Raw genomic sequence first — 25,768 nt, forward strand, 5'->3', positions numbered from 1 at the left:
TCCCCAGGGACACCAGCTATATTCTTATATTTACCCCAAATAAATCAGGTGGAATTTGAAATCTGACTTTCCTCTGTGTAGAGCTTGTCCCCACTTAAAATGTAGAGTAGATCAGACGGCAAAACTACAGAGCCATTTGTCTGTGCTTCAAAGGGTTCAGGAACAGATTGAGTATGGATTGAGAATCATTTTAATCAGACATTTTAGGAAAAATAGATGGAAACAATGAAGACTTTTCAAAGACAGAAAAAATCAGGTGCAATGGTTTGAAGTCCCATTTTAGTGCTAGTCCTTGTTTCTAACTGTGGGTCAGTGGACTGAGTACCTTGCAGGGTGAGCTGTTTGGAGAGCTTGGAGGAGATGTCCATGCCGTTCTTGAGCCAGGAGAGCTGTGGGCTGGGGATGCCCTCAGCGTGGCACCTCAGACTGGCTGTGACGCCTGGTTCTCTGGCCTGGCTCTCTGGGTACACCCGGATCACTGGAGGGACTGCACAACACACAGAGAAAGAGCAAAAGACGGGAGTTAAAACATGGCAGGAAAATGGGCATGGGAGGTTTGACGCTGAAACCACAGGGGGAAACAATGCACACAGCAATATTTAGAACAATAAATATAGAGCGGTATATAAATAACTTAAAGTAAAGTACTGAAGGAACTAGGGATGGGACAAGAAACAATAATATAATTTACTGTGATAAAAAGGGTAGACAATAATCTCTTGTGGGATGTTTTATATAATCATTATATCAGGGGTCTCCAACCTTTTTCCTCTGGTGGGCTACTTTTACAAAACAAAAATACCAGAGAGAGATAGCAAGAAACTGAGTAAATATAAAAGCCACAGCAAGCCTTAGATGAAATACAGTTAGATGCCTATAAAACATAAACCATTATCCATTTATCAGTGTACAAAGTTAGAAATCAAAATGATACATGAAGAATGGTACTAAACGTTTAATCAATCAGATTTTACTAGTTCAGAAATGCCTTGGTGAGCTACTTGGAAGGCGGTGGAGAGCTACCAGTAGCTCCTGATATACAGGTTTGGAGAACCCTCTGTTGTATAATCGCTATATCACCAGAATGTACAGAAAAAAAAAAATATATATAAATATATATATATATATATATATATATATATATATATTATATATTATATAATATATATAACCTCTGCATGCTTTATTTTAATGGGGAAAACCTGAGGAAACCACCCAAACACAGGGAGAACCATACAAAATGCAAGGCCCAGGCAACCGCAACCCAGAAATTGAACCAAGAACCTTTTTGCTGTAAGACACAGGTGTCAAACATACGGCCCGGGGGCCAGATCCGGCCCTCCAAGACCTTTAATGTGGCCCTCGGGTGATTTTCTACTAAAATATTTTAATTATATTTTCTATTAAAATATTGGTAATTTTCTGTGATGTTTATCATAGCAGCGTCTCTGTGCGTGGCCCCTCCCACCAGAGCAGCACATATGAAGACTTGCCTCTTTCCAAACGCTCTTAAAGGACGATCATTTTGACTGTTGACCGTGACACCCTCATCAGAAAAATGTCAAAAATGAGAAAAGGGGAGTCGAGTGCAGGATTTTACAAGAAAAATGGACTTATTCCTGTTTGCATACAAGTTCATGTTAAAACATTGTGTTGAAATTGTATTTTTCTTAAAGTTTCAGGTTGTTCATAATATTATAATATTTTGTTAGAGAGAAATAGTTAATCAATTATAAAAAGATTTCTGTAATAGATTTGGGTTCCTCTGCACAAATCTTTGAACTTATTGCTATTTTTGGGGTATATATGCTGTGAGTTTTCTGATCCGGCCCCTTTGGGATCAAAATAGGTTGGATACGGCCCCCGGACCAAAATGAGTTTGACACCCCTGCTGTAAGATGTGACAGCTAACAAAATTGTTTTAACACACAGCTATTTTCTCTGTCATTATGGAAACTTAAACAGCATCAATGAAGAGAGTCAAATTTTTTCATTCGCCCGAGGTAGTGTTGGCGTTGCGGAGGTTACAAAAGATTACAAAAAGTAGCCTATTTACTGGATTCACATTTAAACATTGATGCCAAAGTATGATTTTTTAGTATATTTTCAGCATTATGATTTGTGATTGCACCAACAAAATTGTACAATAAAACACTGCGCAACAGTTGATGACTTGACTGGACTACAGATTTGAGCACTTAGCCAAGTTGTAAGTGTCAAAAGGCTAGCAGAGTATTTTTAGCCGTGAGTGCGTTGGTTAAGGCTAAAGCTGCATGTCAAACAACAGATAAATATAGGCCAGAACCTCCGCTCGGACACTATCGATCGGTCTTGGTTATGCATTGATTTTATGTAACCTTTTGTCTGGCTGCAGATGAAAACACAGGATACAGACAGTCAAACATGGAAAAACGAAGTAAATGTCATTATTTCACAGCAAAAACGAAAAATGTGGTACCACTTTATAGCTAAAAATATGTTACAGAAAAAGTATGAACCATGAACTATAATCGCATCGCTCAAACTGGAATTGCGCCGCCAACCTGTGGATCAGTGGATCTGACTGCTCCCCCAGTGATGCTTATGTTGAGAATAGGATTCAAACCGCCAACCTTCAGATCACTGGGTAAACACTCTACCAACTGAGCGACTGTTGGCCCACTGTACTTTTCTGGTGGAGGTTACGCCACTGCTGCATAGAATGTTTCACACCTTTAACATGCTTGTCTTACATTTATTCCATTTCAAGTATTCAAATGCCTTGAAAATCATGCATTATCACTTGAGTGAAGTCACCTTTCCACAGATCTGACCTATAACTTAGCCTGGTGGTATCATCTGCTAGTCTCCATGGAGATACAGACTAGGCCCGACCGGTATATTGGTTGGCTGATATTACCGATCGATATGGGCACTTGGAGACATATCGGCAATCGGTCTAAATAGTCTGATAGTCCACACGGGCATGTTATACCTCATTATAAGGTTTAGACTCTCTATATTATGTCCATTTAATCCAATTTACAGAGAGATAAATGTCCTAATATGTGGCCCCGCATCAATATTTATCTGCGGAGTAATTTGTCTGTGTCTATGACGCCGTGCTGCCCCTGAACGCACCCACAGAGTCATGTCACACACATGCCGCTGCTGTCAACATGCTGGATTATATTTATATTCATGGATGATCCTTTTGAGTCACGATTAAAAGGACACTTATCTGTGAAGACTTGTGATCTGAGAGGAGCCTGTGTGGGCAGTGAGTGTTACAAATGTGTCGGTTTTGAAGCTGCTTTTGGTTCTTTCTCATTGGTTAGTGATTAGCTGCTGTAAGCTCCCACACATAAACAGCCTGTTTTCTCTTACATTGGCCTAGTGTAAGGTGACATTAGAGGCTGTACACATGTTACTGGACCTGCATTGATATGTCAGTGAGCTGTGAATTGACGTGTGCATTATTGGCATTTACACATGTAATTGATAACCGCGGCACACACGCATTTACCACTAAAGGCTGATAGTGGTAGTTTACTTACTTTACTGGCTAGAATGTGATGCAAAAATGCCATAAGGCCAACCTACTGTCTTTAAATATAACTGTAAAGAGGCAGAGTAACAATAAATTTAGCCTAAACAAACTCAATATAAAATCCAGTAAAGCCAGACCTAAGTTTTATAATCACTTGAAGATTTATAGTGATTTTTTACATCACTAAATATATCAGCTTTTATACCATTATCTGCACCTCCAATTCCCATTTCATCAGTATCATATCGGCCGCAAAAAAATCCATATCCGTCAGGCTCTAATACAAACACACCATCTCATTCTTCATATAATATAATATATATATTCCATCTCCTTGAAGACAAATGTGGGACGCCTTCAACCAGAAAACGTACAAAGTGCAACTTCAAGTGTAAAAATATCCTCCATAAACAGGATTAACATTCTGAATTCAACCCATGTTAAATGTTTGCAGTGTTTTGTAATGAATTCATATTGTGGCTATCAGTGTCACCCCAGATTGCCACTCCGTCAGTCTGCCCTCAAGAAAAACAAACCAAAACAGGTCTACAAGTCTGAACGCCGGCATAAATCAATAACACAAATAGAATAATCATATGTATTTATGCATTGGCTCCGAATTTTCTAGTTTTATTTTAGTGCCAGGGGCTAACTTGTTTTGAGTCCCGCTCCTACAAATGTGAAAAATATCAAAAGACTGGATGTGAATAATGTCGAGGAATAAGAAAGAGAAAACTTTAACTATGATTTAAGGAGACAAACTTTGAAAGCTCACTCAAAACAATTAGTATTTTAAAATCCACCAATATTTTCACTTTTTGATAAGACATGCTTTGATTTTTTTTAAACAAAACTAACAAGTTCTACACAATTAAAGTGGGACTAATGGCTAAACTCCACCCACAACCACATGTCAAATAGAGCTGATAAACTGTCCCGTACCTGGAGGACCAAAGAAGAGAGTGAGAGGATGCAGGGTTTGGAGGTATAAGGAAAATCTGTGTATCATTTGTTCGTTCATTTGTTTGTTCGTTTTTCAGTATAAAACCAAAAATAAGAAAATGAAGTAACAAGTGTTTTCTTCATTATTTGTCTTCAAAATCAAAACGATTTTCGATTTTGTGTTTAAGTGAATAATGGAAAAAATGATTAACGGCCGTTTCCCGTTTCCCACGACTTTTGTGACTGTGATGACGGACTTTTGCGCTGCACACGGACTGAATCAGGACTAAACCAGGTCCGGGATCAGACCAGGACTGAGACCAGGATTGAGACCGGGAACAGGACCAGAACTGAGACGGGGACCAGACCCTGACTGAGACCGGGACCAGACCAGGACTGAAAACGGTTTAGTACTGGTTTAGTCCAGTTTTAGTCCAGTTTTAGTCCTGATTCAGTCCGTATGTGGCACAAAAGTCCGACATCGCAGTCATGGAAGTCGTGGAAACGGCCGTTATCCATTTTTTCCATTCTTCATTTAAACACAAAATCGAAAACTGAAAAAACAAATCGTTTTCCATTTTTTTGTTTTGGTTTATAATGAAGAAAACTGTTGTTTTTTCATTTTCTTATTTTTGGTTTTATACTGAAAAATGAATGAACGAATGATACACGGATTAAGGAACAGTGTGATTTGCAGGGCAGGACAGTCCTGTGTAATGTCACGTAGTACTTGAAACTGCAGTGGCCAATGGAGGCAGCACACTCACTTTTTAACTGCTTTGACTAAAAACTTGCCATAAAGGGACTGGGAAAAAAGTAGACAGCGGTATTAAAGCTAAAATGATATACAGAGTTTAGTAGCAAAAAAAAAAGTTGACAGGTTAGGATCCAGGAAATGAATGTAAATCAATGTAAGGTCCCTATTATAAAGCGTTCAGAAGAGTACCTCCTTTTATATCTCTGACTGACACTGAGAGCAAAAATCCAGCCATGTGTGACTCCCTGTTGGCTAGGTGGCCCTGCACAGCTTTGTCCTCTTTATTGGTTGCTGAAGATGACACAGACAGGAGCAGACAGGAGCAGGCAGGAGCAGACTGCTTTACACTTGAGCAGAGCCTCTCCTCAGCCGTGCCGGTGACTGTGGGTGAGTGAGCCGTATACATCCCCTCCTCCTGGGTTTTGGATTCAAAAAGTATTAAAAACAACTGTATACAGCCTGTACTATTATAGATTTATTTTTTTGTTGTAAAAGATACTACAATCTTACTTGGTCATGCCAGATTAATATGTGTGTAGCTCTCTGGACTGAGTTGTAAACATGATTAATCTAGGGTGACTTTCACTGAAAGTAATTAGCCCCTATCAGGACGTTCAAATGAATCCTGCAGTCTACAACAAACCTAAAAATCTAACTTTTCTTAAATTAAGTCGATAAAAAAGCACGGACATCTTCCCTGTCCTCAAATGTACAAAGTGCCTCGCTCTGCAGGTTTTCACAAACAAAAAATAGCCCAAAATACATAAGTCAGCGTCGCCAAATTTGTTTCAGTTCACTTGGGAGCTTCGCCTTTGGCTTGCACCCAAACCACAATGCTGCTCTGTCATTGGTCCAGTCTCCAGCCCACCAGTGGCCAAGCCCTACTGCACCAACGGGAGCCTGCCAAGAGGTATTCTGATGAGTTTGTGACCTCATAAATATTGCTAGAATCCATCTGAGCAAGGTTACCTACTATCACAAACTGACCTGGGTTGCCAGTGTCTTAACCTGCACATAGGAGGACACATACAAGTTTGTCTCAGTGTCAGTAAATGGACAGGTCTCATGTGAAAGCGCAAAACCTCCAGGATTTCCTCACTGAGCTGCAGAGGCTGAACTAGCACTGACTCATGACTGGCTGAAGGTGCTGGGGTTTAGGTAGTGACCATTCAGATCATTTTTAGGTTTGAGCAATGAAACTGGCAACGCTGGAAACTGTCCTAAAATAAATAGATGGGTTCTTTCATTTTCAAATATAATACTGGCACAGGAGAGCAATGGGTCAACATGGGTCAGTGCAGAAGAATTACCAGTCCACCACCAATTCATTGATCTTGGAGGGCACATTTTTTTTCCTCCTGTTGAATTGTAAACATCTAAAAAAAAAAAAAGTTGCTTGTCACCTACATGCTTCAAAAGAAATACAAAGACCATACTTCAGAGCCTTCTCCATGGAGATAGATACGTTTTATGCCAAACTGTGGATTATTGTAGTCAAACAAACGACACAAGCAGAAACAAGCTTCTACAGATCAAATAAGAATCAGGTTTGTGGAGATGCAAGCCTGCTCACAATAAGAAAGCATGTTTTTTAGTGCAATAAAAACACTTCACTTTATGTTAGTCTATTTTTCAGCTAAACAGTCAGTTACAGGAACATAAAATTCAAACAACAAATACCATAAACTGATTAGCTCTCACACATCTCCTATGCACACCTACACATCTCTTTCTTAAACCTCTGCCCTGGACAATGACGCAGATTGGACCACTTATCTGATTTCTTCCAATCCGAACACCATTACAGCCATTTGCATAGTATTAGCTCGCTTCGATCTGTCTGTCAGCTTTAAATATCCACCCATCTCCACGGGACCAATCTGACTTCAAATGCCACCCACTTCAAGGAGGATGCTTCGTATACAGGGACTTGTAACAACAAATCCTCTAGTTATTCCCATTGGTCACCACACAACTCGATACAAGGTCATTACTTAGTTAAGGTCAATTGGTGGAGAAGCAGCTCATTGTGATTTTTATTCCCAGTCCAGTGCATGTTGTGAATGGCCCCATTGAACAGTGTTGTGGTGAATGCGGACTGCGGTGGACAATTAAAATGGTTTATGTGGTCCCAAGGTGAACTGGGAGATAATTACGAAAGTTTATAATAATGAAATGAAGAGAGTGGAAGTTAAGTGTGGCAATACTATAATATGTTAAATGTAGGTAAATTTAACAAAGCATAAAGACTTAAAGGCTTAATTCATAAAGGACAAATAATTTATTACAAATGATTCAAGGTTAAAAAAATGTAATGATAGAATGAAACTACTGCACATCGCATCGGGTTTGTGAAGTTGTAGTGCATTGTTTTCTATCTTGCTTTTGAATATTTATATTGCCTTGCTGGAGCAGGGGTGTCGTGTACAGGCTCGTACATCTAACCATATAGAGGATCCGGGAGAGATCACAAGAGTACTCAAACATGCACGGATGACACATAAAAGCTCTTCAGGCATGTGTTTGATGAGAGAACAACAGTATAACATGGCAGAAAGCTCAACAAACTCAACTTTGCATTATGTCTTCAATTATGTACCCCATTTTTCCCATATATTTCATTTTTAATTTATAGTAAGACAAAACAGACAAAAGGAGGTGGGATGGGGTGGGGTGGGGGAAGCAGCATTTACTTAACATATTGCCTTACTTTACAGACATCATACTCATTATAAATAAATGCATTTATATTATGAATAAGTAAATATTTATATATAAATATAAACACATTATTACTCAATGTATATTTTAATGATCCACCCACATTCACATTCATAATACACATTCACCAAGACAGGGAGGCAACACTAGGTGAGTTACACCACGAGTCTCAAGTGTCGTCCGTTTGTTTCGCTTAAGGCGCCTTATAATCCAGTGCAAGTTATGTATGAAAATATACGAGAGAATTCAACATTATTGATATTACACGTTATAATCCAGTGCATGTTATAGTCCAAAAAATACAGTAGTTGTTGTTAGCTTCACCATCATGGTGAAACTCCACTTTGGTCTCATGGTGGTGAAGCTTATGAATGTCAGAATGCATAAAGTAGAATAACTTTGGACCACTGCAAAACATTTATAATAAACCTGCTATTTTTCTGTCCTGTTCTTAAGTTAAATCTGGTACATTACCTTAAATAACACACATATACTGATGCAAAAATATGATTCATTCAAATGGGCCTAGTGTTTGCTTTTATTTCAATGAAGGTTTCAGAAATCTCTTTTTTATCTCTTGATATTAGCCTTTCTATTTTCCCAAGTCACAACCTCCAGATTAATTGAAGATTAATTTGAACACATAATTGGTCATCACATTGCCCATGAGACTTAGCTAATTATAAATCCAATCAGAATGGACTGAAATGGTGGATTTTTTTTCTTCTAAAATATTAACAGATTTTTTTACTGGAGAGAGAATTCAAAAAACAGTTACAGTTTAAACAGTAAAAGATGCAAGATTTTATTGCAAGATTGAAGACATTGGATGCCCCATTTGTGCACTAGAAAGATCTGAATTCAGAAACGGGCAGTCTTGAATTGATCTTTGGCAATCGCAATGGATAAAGCTTTTTGCCTGAATGCCACAAACTCGGAACTCAGAAAAGAAGAAGACTCAACAATGTAAGAACTGCGAATGTAGATACTCTGCGGCTTGTACGTTTGATCATGACAAGACCTTTCAGACTTCACCCACGAGGTAAAATCCAGCACATCTCAGCCACCTCTCTCAAACAAGATGACCTGAAGAAACAATAATGGGCTTGAAATAAGGAAAGGATTCAGATATTTAAAGTGTCCAATGCGTCACTAGATGAGTCAAAATTAAAAAGTCCAGAATGCATTAAGTCTATTTCAATTGAGGTGAAGAAGAAGAAATATTGTGCTTTTGGGGTAGATTATGGAAATGATAACACACATTGATCATTATTTGAAATTTTGTTCGTCAGAAAGCATAATATTGGTCTGTGAAATTTCATCTTAGCAAGCAGTAGACTTACATTTGCGTTTTTATTGTTGAAATATGGTTTTCAAACTCTACAAAACAACAGTTTTCTGAACACTCAAACCTTGAATCCAGGTCAATACAGGATTGCTCAGACATATATGAATCAGTTGAAATATGACTAACACTGTAAGCTCTATTCACATTACGTCACAAACCAGGAAGACATTTGGAAACGTGTGATGACAACTTCCAGTGTAGTTACCGACAATGGGCTTGTCTAATATGGATCTGTTAAAATCGACTGTGATAAAACCCATTGAAGTAAATGTGATAAGCGGTAAAATGAAAACTGCATACGTATGTGCTGTTTGGAAAAATCTTGAATTTGGCACCTTTATCTCTTCTAATCACATGTACCCGGTGCGCTCGGAGTTGTGTGTCAGTGAGGAAATGATGAACACTGACGTACGGTTGTAATTGTTGATTAGCTGAACATAACGGAACTCTACAATGGCATGTCGATGAAGAAAAGTGGGCTTGGGAAGTTGTAATCGTATCTTTCCAAACGTCTTCCTGGTTTGTGACGAATTGTTATGAGTTTACCCCTGACTTTCTTACTTGCAAAGCACAGTTATTGTGCAATCACAGTTATATTTTCAAATATAATCAAAAGCAGCTTACAATATCTTAAATAATAGCATGATAAGAATGAAAATGTAAAGAGTTTCCCCTGTTTGAAAGACAAGCGCTCTCTGCTCTGACGTTGATTAAAATCTATTGAAATCTTTATCGTCCAATGTAAAAAAAAAAATAATAATAAAATTCTCTCCAGCGACTAGGTCAGAAATCGGAATACACTAGACGGTTTGCAAGAACCCTGTGCACCGGCCAATCAGGGAAGAGCTGTGAAGCCGACAATTACTTGAACACCACTGAACATTCTGCCGCATTACATACGTCTCGACCAAAAAGCAGTGATTGGTTAAATAAAAAAAGGACCTGCCTACCATCGAGCGAATGAATCCTAATGCTGCGAGGTCAGGCGGTTTCCATGAAGTTAAACCGTCCGTTTTCCCTCCCACCATCCGGTATACGTTATCGCAGCATGTGGTGCAACACAACTAGACTCAGCAACAGCTTCTTCCCACAGGCCCCCAGGCTAATCAGTGCACTCAAGAAAACTCCATGAACATGAAAATCACTATATCCATAAGAACCTAATACATTCATATATACCAGAACTCTGCACTTTAGATATTGCACCTTCATATACATCAGAAATAACTACCTCATTCTTCTTGTGGAAATGTATATATCCTTGTCTGTCTGTCTGTATATTGTGTTTATTTTATTTATTATTGATATCTACGTACATTTCATGTCTGTGTGTGTTATGTGTGTGTGTGTTAAGTTTTTTAACTGCACATTGGAGTTCAGGGAAAACTTTTTTTTTTTTTTGTAATGTAATGTCTGTTACACGGTGGAATTGACAATAAAGTTCACTTTCACTCTAGCTTTAGCTCTACTATTTAAATATTGTTAAATGCTTATGATGATATGTTTGCATAAGTCCCCTTTAAAATATACTGTAAGAGAAATATGTCATATGCATTTGACCCATTATTTAAAGGAGCAACAGCTAACCACAATGCATGTAGCGCCAGAAGACCCATCTCCAGTTCATGAGCTCAGTCAGGAGTACCTAGCTGGAGGATTTTGCCTATAATCCTGCTTGTTTTAGATTGAATTGGTCAAATACATCTGTTATACTAGCCATTTTTCACAGTTATTCTTCAGATATCAGAGGCTATGTAGAACAGGACTATAGTTTGTCTCGCTGGAGGCTGTCAGTATTGAATCAGACACCAGGTGATCTTGCATTGACAATGACAATGTTCTACCTCCCGCTGTTTGTACCTGAGAGTGTGTCAGGGCCCACACATGTTCTATTTCAGTTTTCTCTAGGCGCCTTTCTGTTCCTTCTTACGGGCCAATCATTGAGGAATACAACTTACTTTTTTTTCTCTTTCTCGCCTGTTTCCATCCCGACTCCTGTTTGATTGAAGAGTTGTAGCCGCTGCTTCTTGGCTTAGTGCTAAATCTTCCTGACCAGAGCTGGGGAGGTGATGTGTGGCTGTCCAGGTTTTGTTGACAGGATTTGGACAATATATTTTGAGAAACTTTTTAAACAGTAAGGGCAGAAGGGCTTATAAGAGTTTGGTATAAGAGTTTGTCTCGAAAGCAGATGGTTGTCAGTTCCATTCCTGTCCAAGCAAAAGCAGTGTTGTGCAGATTCTATTTTTACAATCTAGTTTGAGTTTGTATTTCTGCTTCAATTCAAAATTTCTCTTCTCCTCTTTTTCTGTGCGTAACACTGCAGTTTCTCTTATTTCTGTGTCCTTGTTACCCGACGAGCCAGAACGACACACTTTGAAAAAACTTTACAAAGACGAGTGGATCTGGAGCCATGTCCTGTCTCCTTGATTTCAGAGGGCATAATTGACAGGCGGATTAACCAATCAAATAGATGCATTCTCAGTTGTTTGTCAAAAACAAACATGGCTGAAAGGAGAAAAATCTACATAAAGAGCTGAGAAACAGTGCAGATATTTGCAGAATCAAAAATCTAAGCATCAAACTTATCTCAGGTAAAAGAAATTGCATATTTTGTTCTGAGTGTTATAAGAATTTAGGAGAGGAGATGTCTTCCACATTTGAGGGACACGGGTAACAAACTGGCAGCTGTGGTTGGATCGTTTCAAGTTTGGAGGTTTGGAGGTTTTGGAGGTTTTTCATGCTCTAGGCTCTGGTTCCAGTCCCTTCTGGATTCAAACAGAATGTAGAAAGGACTGGCTGATGAGGCAAGTGTCCTTGGTTAAGAGACACATTATTTTAAAAAAGTGGACACAGCCAAATACAGTTTCCTTAAATGTGTTTGTCCTTTTTACTCAATAAAATATAAATTAAAATTGGATACTTAAAGCTGCACAATGTAACTTGAGGAGGGTCCCCCAAACATACCGAGCACGAGTTTCTGGTAAAATAGTTCGTAATACGACACAAATGTCACTTTTGTTCTTACAAAACAGATTTTTACAAAGAGGGAAATATTTTGATGCATGATCTTTAAAGGTACACTGGGTAACTTCTTTGATGGAGTGTCTGTCTCCATGGTGATGTTATTGCTCTACCTGGAATGTTCACAACTATGGCATTAAACTGATTGCTCAAAAATACCTTGGGGTAAAAAAAACCAAAAAAACATTCCTTCTATAAGCAAGATCTCCTTTCCACAGATCTGACCTGTAACTCTGTCTAATCTTGTCTACATGGAGATAGATAAGATTAATAACATACTGTAGGACAGAGGTTTTCAATAGGAGATCCTTACCTCCCCTGGGGGGACTAAATCAGGTCTAAACCAGGACTAAAATCAGGACTAAAACCAGGACTAAACCGGGAGTAAAATCAGGACTAAAACCAGGTCTAAACCAGAACTAAAATCAAAACACACAAACATACAAATCAAAAAAAGTAGTAGTTTCTTTGTGTAGTTTCCACCATTTTCTTCTTTTCTTGGTGCTTGTGTTTACTTGAGTAATATTATTTTGAAGTAATAATACATTCATTGGATAGGCACCCCTGTACTTGTGTACCACCTTCTGTCTGCTCTAAGGGAGTCATTTTGAGTGATTGACGACTGAGAGGGGACCAGTATGGAGCTGTCAGCCTTCACTGTGGTCCAAGAACGCAGCGCTCCTCACATCACATCACTGAAATGAGTTTTTGGAGAGGAGAGGACTGACAGCCCACGCTTTCTTTCTCTCTTTCTCTCTCTATCTCTCCCTTTCTCCTTTCATTTTCACCGTGCGGGACCAGAGGAAATGCTGATTTTCACGCCGGAATTGAGTTTGCACATGCACATTGGTGGAGTGTGCAGAAGTGGAGTTTGGCTGGAAAAAGAAGGAATAATACGTTCTCCACGACTCAGTGGGGGGAAAGAGCCATGAGGGAGATTTGGACAAAAGGATGGAGAGAAGGGGAGATAAAATGGTATTGCAAGTTTTTTTTTTCTTTAGTAATAGGTAAAGATATTTCAAAGGACACATACTATGCATTCTTTGTATTGTTACTTGCCATAAAACTTGCTTTGGCATCTTTGTGGAACTTTTCAGATGGAAAAAGCAACCCACATGCGCACCAAAGACACAGCACCACACGCAACATGCTGTGTTTTGAGAACATTTGAACATTTCCCCAGCCCAGAGTCGTCTCGGTGCTGGTACAATTGTGGCTTTTTTAAGTTATATGTTATCTGTCCCAGCCCCAAGCTCATAATCAAAGCGTGGGTCTAACTTAGCGCTACTGCCTCCGTGTCTCCCGCTCCCCGTCTCTCCTGCTCCATGTCTCCGTTTAGAGCGGTACCTCTGATAGTACTGGCCACTAACTTTATAAACTAACCAAAGCGGCACAATCGGATTATTTTTGTCACGAAATGAAATGTAGTCGGTGACACAAAGCATTCACAGCATTAGGACAGCAGACAGGGTAAGAAAACACACATCAGGACTGTGCAGTAAACAGCCTCCTGTGGATATTCTTTTGTAGAGATACAGATCAAACTGTAATGTAGAGCAGCGTTGAGCCGATACAGGGAGTGGGCGACGGCTGCCCTGTGCCGCGGAGAGCGAGAGCGTGGGAGGGCATCCGGACAGCACATGAAAACATATCGTCTGTGGGCGTGTACTATTGGGCTGTGCTGGCTCACAACAGGTGCTACAACACTGTGGATGACGTGTCGATCACATGAATGTGACATGAATGTTCAGATTGGATACAGAGCGGATTTATGACTGCATACAAATAAGGTTCACACTGACTTTAAAAAGTCTGATCAGGGGGTTTAAAAAATCAGATTTGGCCTGCAGTGTAAATGTAGCCTACAGTATATCCACGGAGTCAAAGAAGTGACACCACCAAGTCAAGTTACACATCAGATCTGTGGAAAAGCAAAACCTGCTCATGTTTTTTAAGCAATAAAATTGAATAATTGCAAGATTAAAAAAATAAAAATAAATTATGCTACAGCGGAACATTTCACACAAAGCATTTAGGGTTCCCACTCTTTTTCACTGACAAAATTTCAAAACTTTGTGAAATTTTGTCATGGAAAAGTGAATTTTCCACGACTTTACGGCACCTACATGTGTAGAATTGATCATACTTTTAGGGCTAAATATGAATATTTTAACCCTTTCCACTCACCTTATGGTTTGGTATTATAGTTTTTTAACATTCTAAATACTATCAGTGCATTTATTATCGTCTCTTTTAAACAAAAGGCGCATACATTTGGAAATAATCGTAAAAGCCTAATGAGAACTTAGCAGAACACTGTAACTGTGTGAAAGACTTTTCCAAAACTTTCATTGAATTTACAAATTTCTATGACTTTTCCCGGTCTGGAAAATGACATTTTCAATTTCCATGACTTTTCCAGGATTTCTGACCCTGGGAACCCTGAGCATTAAAATCGCTATGGAAACAGAACCTCCACCAGAAAAGTTACACAATGCACCTTTAAACTATAATGCTCTTCTTGCTTTCATTTGTATTTGCTGGAACCAATTTACTGGCAACAGAGGGATTTACCATGGGGAAAATAGCCAAAAACCATCCATTATGCAACATGGTCTGGTCTGCTAATGCTGACGCTGTTGTAATGAACACAATTTAGTGACAGAAGTGCTCAGAACGAGTCTGGCAATGATTTATGGACTAAAAAACGTGCAAAGATTTCTACCTCTGACGTCACAATCTGAGGAGTGTTTTCTGAGGCTTGTAAACTGGATTAATGAAACAAGTGTAAATGAAGATAAATAAATGAGGGAACAATATTATAATAGGCTTAAAGGTGCACTGCATAACTTTTCTGGTGGAGAGTCTGTCACCTGCTTGTCTCTATGGAGGTGTTATTGCTTTGCCTGGAATGTTTCATACTGTCAGTCTCTCTGTGAATTTGTTGGTTGCCTCTCCACAGATCTGACCTGTAATGTAGCCTGTAGTTGACATCCTTTGATAATTTTTACTGAGGAACATTCTAGACAAAGCAACACCATCTTCATGAAGGCAAGCAGGTGGCGGCCCTCCACAAGAAATGTTAAGCAATGTACCTTTAAAGAGGGTATTATGCTAAATCGACATGTTGGAGCTTTCTACCGTTATAACGTTGTTGCCTCATCAAAAACACATGAAGTGGTTTTCTGAATTGTTTGTGAACATTCTTGCAATTTCTCATGGCCACTATTCAAATCCTTCTTTGTGTTAGATTTAAGAGACCAAACATCTTCTCCACAACTCCGCCCACAGCCAACGTAACCAGGAAGCACCACAGTGAACGGTGTCAAATCCAAAGACAAACTCCATTTTTGTGTGTAAAACCCCTCAGTCGTCCAGGTAGAATCCATGGCAAAAGGAGGAATTCGGTTTGTCAACTGGACAAAAGTTTATTTGGTCAAATATGTTTCGCAGCTCATCCAAGCTGCTTCTAGTTCGCAAAAACCCCGGAAGTGCAAGTTCGGGCACCAGCCAATCAAAAAAGAGCCATACATTTTGTGTTGTTAACGATTCCCAAGATTGAGGATTTAAAGCCGGAATAAAGAGAATGTTTGGTAAATTTCCTCAGGGGGAAAGATGTTAATGTCCTTTTTCCTATGGGATTTGAGAAAAGCTTAATATACCGGTTAGCCTCGTTAAGTGCTCATTACATATGTTACGACCAAATAGCAGCGATTGGTTAAATAAAAAAGTACCCGAATACTGTTGAGCGAACAAAATATAAGGATGCGAGGTCAGACGGCTGATGAATCAGGCTAAGCTGCTTCTTCAGTTCTGGTCAAAATGCTGATGGATACTTCCTTATATCTGTCTAAAGGGAGGAGCTAACTACACTGAAACTACTATGAAACTAACACACACACTTGTTTACAGTCCTCCATTTCTAGAAATGGGTCTGAATCTTGTCTGAGTCCTCTGTTTCTAAACACCATCTATCTCCTATTTATAACTCCATCCACAAACCTAAATCAAAACAAACAAAGAACAACAGAGATAGCCAAGTCAGGCCCAGAGGAGTGAAACCTCCAAATTGGTACTGAATGATTATGCTAATATAACCCCACACATAGTACAGTTCAATAGGCCTAGCTAATTGACAGAAACTGTAAACAAGTAGGTGTGTTAGTTTCAGAGTAGTTTCAGTGTAGTTAGCTCCTCCCTTCAGGTAAATATAATGTAGTGTCCACCAGCGTCTGACCAGAACTGAAGAAGCAGCTTGGATGAGCTGCCAAACATATTCGACCAAATAAACTTTTGTCCAGCTGACAAACTAAATTTCACCTTTTGCCAAACTATATTTTTATATACAGTATTTTGTTTGGTGAATATAGCCTTTTCAAAACAACAAATGGTAACATGATGATCTAAATATGTTATGTGTTCCCAGTTACTAAGTGTAAAAGCTCAAAGTTCATTTTGTACATGTATTTTCTTTAACAAATAGGTCAAATGTATGCCAAGTCTAATGCGATGTGTTCAAGTGTCTAGTTATAACTGGTAGAATCAACAACTAAAGTGGCACTACTCAGGTGAAACATCAATCAGAGTCCATTATCAGGCACCATTATAATCAGCACTCAAGACATTAACTATACATTAGTCATATTCTGAGTCATAAAAGCAGCACTATATTATAAACGGCAGGTGGTTCACAGTGGAACTTTTATGGTGGAGGGTCCATCAAATTCTTTGCTCTGCCCAAAGTGTACCACAGTATGACATTAAATTGGGGCAACAGTAGAATCTGTGTGCCATTAGTTCATTAGTTTCTCAAAATAAAACCAAAAATAAGAAAAAAATAAATAAATAAATAAAATAAAATAAAAAAAATATTTTCTTCATTATTTTTTCACCAAAACCCGTTTCCCGTTTCTATGACTTAAACTGTGATGCTGGACTTTTACGCCACATACGGACTGAACCAAGATTGATTCCAAAACTGAACTAGGAGGACTAAACCAGGACTGAACCAGGACTGAACCAGGACCGAACCAGGTCTAAACCAGGTCTAAACCAGAACTAAACCAGGTCAGTTTTTTTCTCCATTTTTCATTTAAACAGAAAGTCGAAAACTGAAAAAACTAATCTTTATCCGTTTTTTTCATTTTGGTTTTGGGACAAATAATGAAGATGAAGATGATGATGATGATAATACATGTAACTCAGCTGGTAGAGCGTTTGTCCACTGATCCGAAGAATCGTGGTTTGAATCCCACTCTTGACATAAACATTACTGGTTGAGCGATCACATCCGCTAACCCACAGGTTGGCTGGTGCGATTCTAGCTCCCACAGATGAATGTTGTTGTTGTGTCCTTGGGCAAGACACTTATCCCACCTTGCACCTAGTGTCTACGTACACTGGTGTATGAATGAATGTGTGAATGGGTGAGTGGTTCCTTGTTGTAAAGCGCTTTGAGTGCCTTGAAGGTGGGAAAGTGCTACATAAAAATGTGACCATTAAACAGCTCTACCTTACATTTACTCAATTACAAGTGCTTTTATAGCTCAAAAATACCTAGAAAAACAGATCTCAGATTAAGTCTAACTAATATCCAATACCAGCATCCCTAATCAAAATGGAAAGGCTTGCCAAAAAAATCTATTGTTGACAACACTGGAAAAAATAAAATAGTTAAAGCTTAATTCTGCAATGTGAGAAAATTTGTAGCATGTATTGAAATACAGAAGAAGAAGAAAAAAAATCACCTATTGTAGCTCCAACCAAGTCAGCTCTTTCTGCTCAAATTGTGTTAAAATAAAGCCCTAATTAACAGAACTTTTAACAGATTAGCGTTTCCTGTTAGCGTCACACCCCCAGGGAATGCTGATGTTGCAAAATATCAAGAAACTTTAAATTAAAACTGGATACTTAAAGGCGTACAATGCAACTTTTGTTGAATCTCAGCGCTGATGTCTCATTCCAGCATTCCTAACTTCTAGCCAAAACTCTTTTCTTTACAACATTGGAAAAAAACAAAACCTCGTTAAAACTTTAAAATGCTGAAATGTGCTAAAATGTGTGACCAATATTGCAACACAAGAGTAGAAAAAAAGGAAAACAGATGCCAACAATTATTCAGATTTCAGCAGACAAAATGACTAAGGCTGATGAACCCAAAATTGTAACTGACAATGCCAAATTCTCGTATTCTCCAAGCCTGCTCTGATTAATTTAATTTCATACCCAAGAACTTCCATGAGCCAGTTAAACCACGTCCTCGAACTCTTATCAAAATCCGCTATCAGTTTTGCCTGAAGAGTTGCAGCTGCCTCTACATCCTAACACGAGATTAGCATCAACCCCGCTTCACCAATAGATTGAGATTTAGAATCACTTGTAACTCAAATGAGATTCTCGAAATGAGCAGAGTCTTTCCTGCGCAGAAAGCTAAATATGTTTTCCCAGATACAAAATAGCTTCTTGTTCTTTGATGATTAAACTCAAGCTTTCATTAATTTAACCCAGACAGCAATTTGTTCAGAGCTGAAGTGGGAAGTGGAGTGGACTACGGTGTAAATTGGATGCTATTGATTGTAGCTGCAGCCGTAAAATATTGACAAATAAGAAAATACACAGCTAATAAATATTTAGGGAAAAAAGAAAGAAAAACAATGAGTTGGTATTGTTTTGTTTTTTTGTTACAGAACATATCGTGTCAGTGGATAGGACTTCTGATCACAAATAAAACTGTTTAATAAATGTGTATTATGAAATTAAACTGAAAATTAATCATATTTTCATTTTTATCCAAATAATACACTCACATTTTTTAAGTTTTTAAGATGTAAAGAAGGATATTCAGTTCAGTGACTAGCTTGTACAAACAAAAATGGGCCCAAAACATTGCCTTGTGGAACACCCCACTAGATTCAAATAGAAAAACTGCCCTTTTCTCTTTTAATGATGCACTGTGTCTGTCACCCATTCACCAGTGTTCCACAGTATACACTTAAGAATCTCCTTGGAGATGTGCAAGCCAAATTACAGGTTAGATCTGTGGAGAGGCGACCCCACTCACTGTAAGAATATTTTTTTATGATATTTTTGAGCAATAATCTGTAGTTGAATACTGTAAATGCAAGACAGATTAATTTAATGCCGTACTGTGGACAATTAAACCAAAGCATTAACATCTCCATGAAGACAAACCAGCTTTTCTATTCTATAACACACTTTGAATTACTCCGTTGTACAAATTATGCTATAGAAATAAACTTGCGTTGCTTTGTCTAAACCAATATTGCGTAAAGGTACACTATGTAGCGCCTGCTTGTTTCTACAGATATGTCACTGCTCTGCCTGGAATGTTCCACAGTATGGGATTAAACAGCTTCACCTTATATAAATAGGTTTATAGTTCAAAAATACCCAGAAAAACAGTATTCTGACTGTGAGCGGGATCACCTCTCCACAGATCTGACCTGTAACTTGGTCCGGTTTGGTCTCCATGAAGTTGGAAAGGTTTAATACCCAGGGTTCCCACTCTTTTTCACTGACAAAATTTCACACTTTTCCATGACTTGTTCATGACCTTAAGTGAATTTTCCATGACTTTAGGGTTTAGAATTGATCAGATTTTTAGGGCTAAATATGAAACGTTAATCCTTTCCACTCACATTATGGTTTGGAATTATAATTTTTTAACATTCAAAATTCTGTCAGAGCATTTATTGTCGTCTCTTTTAGACAAAAGGCGCGAACCTTCAGAAATAATCATAATAGCCTAATGATAACTTAACAGAACGCTGTAGTTGCGTGAAAGAAATACTAAAATTCCATGACTTTTCCAAAACTTTCATTGAATTTATGAAAGATTTAAAGAACCCTCCTCTAGAAAAGTTACACAATGCACCTTTAATGCTTATAGTGTATACAACATCAACGGCTGCAGTCTCTACACCAAAACAACACAACTTTTTTTCTCTTTTCTTTTAGTTACATGCCACATTTCGCAAACATTTTCCATTTTTAATTTGTGCTCATACATCTATAGCACAAATACATTTTCACAGAAGCTAAAATCTCCATTCGTCCTGTTGGCCCTAATTGAGTTTGAGGACTTGCTATGCCAGAGTGATGGCTGCTCTCCAGAGACATGAGCCAGACTTTAAATGGAAAATTCATATTCTGTGGTAAAAAGGTCAGACTGGAGCTTCTATATCAATTACCAGTAGACCCCGCACCCAAGAGGTTCACTATTTCCATAAACAGAATAGTGGGTTTAAAAAGCCTGCTGGGGTTAGTGCAGAAAAGCTCGTAAAGCAGTCTATATCATTGTAATTAACCTCCACGTGAACTTGTCCAGGAATGCTAATGAATGCGACACTGGAAGAGAATAGTGTTCGGTCATTTTTTTAAGTCAGTCATTAAAAAACAGTAGAGTAATCTTCATAAAGCAAGATTCATTAGCAATTAGGATGGTCTGCTAATTGAAAATTTTGTTAAGTCACATTTTTCTTAGTGATGTGACGTTAGTGAAGGAGTCAGTTATTTTTCAACACTTCCTTCATGTGTACGGTTAGATGAATTTTTTAAAAAGAACCGAGTCTTTTTCTTTTATGCATTTTTATACTGAACCAATACAAGAATCAGGACAGAAGCAGAACAGGGTTGAAGAAATACTAGATTTTGTTACTGAAGTAAAAACACAGATACTGGCAGAAATAAATTCAAGTAATAGTGAAAGTATCACATGAAAAAACTACTTGAGTAAGTCTTAAGTACTTTAAGTAGTTTAAAAATGTACTTAAAACTAAAAAGTATTTTTCACGAAGTCTGAGATCGAATAAAGCTTCAAATGTAGTGATTTTGATAAACATTTTGTTCAAAAGAAACAACTGAATCCATTGTTTTTTTTTTCCTTGCTTTTTTAATTTGTATATTTTTGTTTGCTCAAATGATGAACATGTTAAAAAAAAAAAAACTTAGCCTTACTTTCACTGTTCTGTCCTGTTTAAAAATGTAGTGGAGTACAGCAATGTGAAAAAAACAAAACAAAACAATGATTGATTTAAAAGTTTTTTTTTTCTCATAGACCTATACGTTGAAATATATTGTCAGCGCTAAAATGATGTGTTTTAAGTAGAGAAGAATACTCTAAGTTAAATATGAGACTACTTATTTAAACAAAAATGGGTCCAAAACATTACCTTGTGGAACACCCCATTAGACTGAAATAGATAGAAAGATTGCACTTTTCTCTTTTAACGGGGTACTGTATAACTTGTCTGCCGTCACCTGCTTGTCTCCATAGAGATGTGTCTACAATGTTACACAGTCTGGCCATAATTATATGAATCTCGACGGAGACTTGACAAATTGCAGGTCAGATTTGTGGAGAGGCGACCCCACTCACAGTAAGAATGAATGCTTTTTACGATATTTTGAGCAATAAAAACAGATTAGTTTAATACCGTTCTGTGGACAATTTAAAATAAAGCATCAACATCTCCATGGAGACAAACAGGTTGCAGACCCCCTCCAGAAAATTTACACAGTGCACCTTTAAGTCAGTTGAATCAACAATTTAGTTAACAGTGGTTCCCAAAGTGGGGGTCGCGGGGAAGGGGCTGGGGGGTCGCAAGATAATTTCCAGAGATATTTTTTCTAAAATATGTTAATACATTTATTTCTTTAACTTTAGTTAATATGTTAAATATATGACTGTAATAATAATGTAAGTAAACGTAATGTGTAAAATGTGTAAAGTAATGTGAAATGAACAGACAATAAACTGTCTGGGTCTGAGCCCAGATTTCCCTGCAGGTGGATCTGGCCAGTCTGGAGCAGAGACATACAGACGACATGTGCTCCTTCAGTATCGCACACACTCGCACAATAATGTTAATTTCTATTTTAAAAAGTGTACTAGCCTATGTGACTATAAGTCATCTCTCCAGTTATAACTAAAGACCAATATGCAAACAAATGAACCAGAGCCGCACAGCTGACCCTCACGTAGACCTACACGCGCTTCACTTTCCTCATATGTGTACTTTATATTAAAGGCAGATGGATGTGGATTTATTATTACGCACAACAAATCTCTAGATACTGTTTCTTCAGCTTTTCTGTTTTACTGGTAAGAAGACACATTGTGCTTTGTTTGGACACATGGACTATGTTAAAACCTGAGTGTTGTATGTGCGATCTATGTGACTCATAGTGTTTGCACCTGCGCTGGTGTACAGTGCCCAGTAGCGTTGCTCGGTTCAGCTTTTTCTTATGACCTGCCCCTTGCAACCCGAGATAAAATCCAACAATAAATGCATCACATTTGGCCTCACTTCTATGTGAGCCATGTGTGAGCAAATGCGTTCTTCAATATGGTGTTACTGGGAAGGAGACGGCATGTATGAGTGTTGGGGGTAATGTGGGTGTAGCGGGGGTCGCCGGCAGCATACGGTCTGAAGAGTTTGGGGACCCATGTGCTATAAGACTGCAGTTTTCAATAGTATAACCTTGTAAATCTTAAAAAAAAAAAAAACACTCCTAACAAAAATGTTTCAAAATGTATTATTGCTTAACGTGGATAGTTCACTGTCCTCCAGGTGTCTATAAACAAGGTTACAGCCTCTTTTTAAACAAATGTTTCATATAATTTCAGCATATAGCAGATAAGGGACTGAAGGACGCCATGACCTCCAGCTCAGCCAAACAGAAATACAAAATCAAGTGATCCCTCTCAAGGCTTAAACAGCTCTCGATGAATGGAATCTGCAGTACAATGTAATGTGTTTACTTGGGTTAGCTTTTCGAAATGATGTTTTTTCATACTCTTCTACAGATAGCTAACCCTGATCAGTTTATTTATTTCTTCATATCATGTCATTCAGTACAGAGTGCCCTCCCTGTCTAATACCTCATTGGTGCAGCACTGTGCTGTGGAGTGGTGGGTAAGAGGGTCCTTCTTTTATATTATATAAAAAAGGCAATGCATATGGGACTCTTGTCTTTGAATATAGTGTACATACAATTGCTGGGTTTAGATGATGTCAATATTCTATAGTCCAATAACATTTAATACATGTGGGCAGGCAAAACTGATGCAGACGTCTGTTGTATTACAGTGAGTTCTAGGGGTCTAGTCACTTATAATTGATTCAATATACTTATCAAAGCCTGATTTTGTCAAATCTCAGACCCTAAGCCTGGGCCTGGTTAATACTTGACTGGGAGACCGCTGGGAAAACCAGATGCCACACTGGGACGTGAGTGGCAAAAACACTGTTGTGTGATTGTTTGAGGTGCTTGTAGGCAGCCTTGCTTCTGTCAGTCTGCCTCAGGGCAGCTGTGGCTACAATAGTAAACGGGGTGGACCGGAGCGATGGTGTCTTGAATGCAGGAGAATAATAAGAAGGGAAAACAGTTATACAGTGGTGAAAGGTAACAAAAGTACAATACTTAAGTACAAATTTTAGGTATCTTAAATTTTACAATAGATACGTTTTACTCTTACTTCACTACATTTGAGAACGTGTATCTGTACTTTCTACTCCACTGCATTTTCGATGTGGACGGGAAAATATAAAGTACTTTTCTTTATGGTTTGAGACTTGCTGAAATGGCAGACACTTTATTTGTGTCATCACAACTTTGAGCAAACCAAAATACACAAAAGTGACTAGAAAAATGAAGAAATCAATTGAATCAAATTCTGCTAAATTACTTTTCAGAATCACTGCATTTCATCCCTTAACTGTTCTAAAAATCTCTGCAAAATACTTTAACTTTTTCTCTTGAAGTACATTTTTAAATCACTTTTACTTAAGTAGATTTTGAATGTGATACTTTTACTTTCATGTTAATAGGTTTTTCATACCTGACCGTTTCGACTGCTTACTAGCGATCTTCCTCAGAGTGGTCAAGTGATGTTGCTGCGATCTGTCCAGTCAGCTGATTTAAACAGGTTTTAACGCAGTCTTCCTACCGGTGGAGGCAGGACGACAGCATCATCTGCAGTCCGACTTCCTCAGGACAGTATCCCAGGTGGGTGAGAGTAAAAAAGCTCCCTCGTCCCGGTTTATAGTCCCATGGGCATGTTTCTGTATTCAAATTGCCTCTTTTAAGTCACAGCAACATCACATGACCACTCTGAGGAAGATGAAACTGTCAGGTATGAAAACAAACTCATGGTCTGAAAAAAGAACCTAATACCTCAAATTATCAGAAGACCAAATTAACCTCATTGGACTTTTACTTTTACTTGAGTCACTTTTTACCTTTGTATCTACTTTTACTTTATCCACCACTGCAGTCATAACATTATTAAAAGCTCTTATGTTAAAGTCAGCTGTACATACTGTAATATGTCTCCTTTAATGCCCCATCTTAATCACCAGTAATTCTGACAGTAAGTGATTAAGCCTGTCTGGATAGGTCCCAGCTAACGCAAGTGTACGACAAAAAAACAGCGTGTTAAGACAATAAGACTCCACTCATGTTCTGGCACAGCTCACGCCGATTATAACATCTCTCACCACTCTTTACAAATATCTCTATCAAACAAGTGGCAAGCTAAAGGCACAGATTCTGGAACAATACTTTAAACTGGCTCTTTATCTCGTCTGTTTAAACAAATGTCTGCCACTATTGACAGAGAGTGTGTGGATGGGCCCCACAACAAGAGCATGACTGCAGGCAGATTAACAATCACAGGGCTCCATCTGTGTAAGCGCGCCACCGTGACAACAGCCAATGTCACTCACAAGGACGCGCCTCCGGTTACAGCCAGGCACAAGCCAGCTCGCGACTGACTTTTCACTCAGCGTGCAGAGCGGAGAGGTGGATTGGATTGGCTCAGCGAAAAAGTTAAAGGTCCAATATTACGTTAAACTGATTGTGTTTTTCTTGTTTTTTAGCGATGTGATGTTGATCCCTCGTTAAAAACATACCCGGACTTGTGTTTTGTTTCATTCACATGTTTGAGTAATGCTGCGTTTTAGTCGTTCTGCATTTCCAAAGCTCAGAATGCTCTTGTGATGTCAGCAAGCAGCAGTTTTTCCAAGTTAACGTCTTATGTTTTGGTCATTAAATTATCTAAATGATTCTTGTGAAGGTGTATGGAGTTTAAAAACACAGTGTAGCACTTCCTGTATTACCACGACGTCACAAGGTGGAACACAGTGTTTTCTGTTTGAGTGAAAAACTCAAACTGAAAATATGCAGGGTTTGTGTGTTAAATGTGTGAAAGAAACAAAACTCAACTCCAGGTCTGTTTGCAATGGGAATGTACCCTCATTTCTAATTTTTCCAAAATTAGACCCTATGTTCCCACATTTCCTTTATCATCCGTTTGCATCAGAATTTCTCCCCATTTCTCCCAATTTGGTCGTCAGTTTTCCCAACCTATTATCCAGCAACAGTTGACTACAGATGTAATGTAGAGGTGATGGTGCAAAGGACCATA

The 25,768-nt window shown here is 38.4% G+C and overlaps 1 protein-coding gene across 1 annotated transcript in view; it reads right to left on the minus strand.

Annotated features, from left to right (window-relative positions):
• Positions 1-25,768, minus strand: part of fstl5 (follistatin-like 5) — a 531,686-nt gene that overhangs the window by 119,036 nt on the left and 386,882 nt on the right. The window contains exon 10 of the mRNA XM_055159513.1: positions 326-487. Within this exon, the coding sequence (XP_055015488.1) occupies positions 326-487 (162 nt within the window). The remainder of the gene's footprint in view (positions 1-325; positions 488-25,768) is intronic.

Source organism: Boleophthalmus pectinirostris, unplaced genomic scaffold (assembly GCF_026225935.1).
Source record: "Boleophthalmus pectinirostris isolate CB_2022bp ecotype Guang Dong unplaced genomic scaffold, ASM2622593v1 HiC_scaffold_23, whole genome shotgun sequence".
Taxonomy (NCBI): Eukaryota; Metazoa; Chordata; class Actinopteri; order Gobiiformes; family Gobiidae; genus Boleophthalmus; species Boleophthalmus pectinirostris.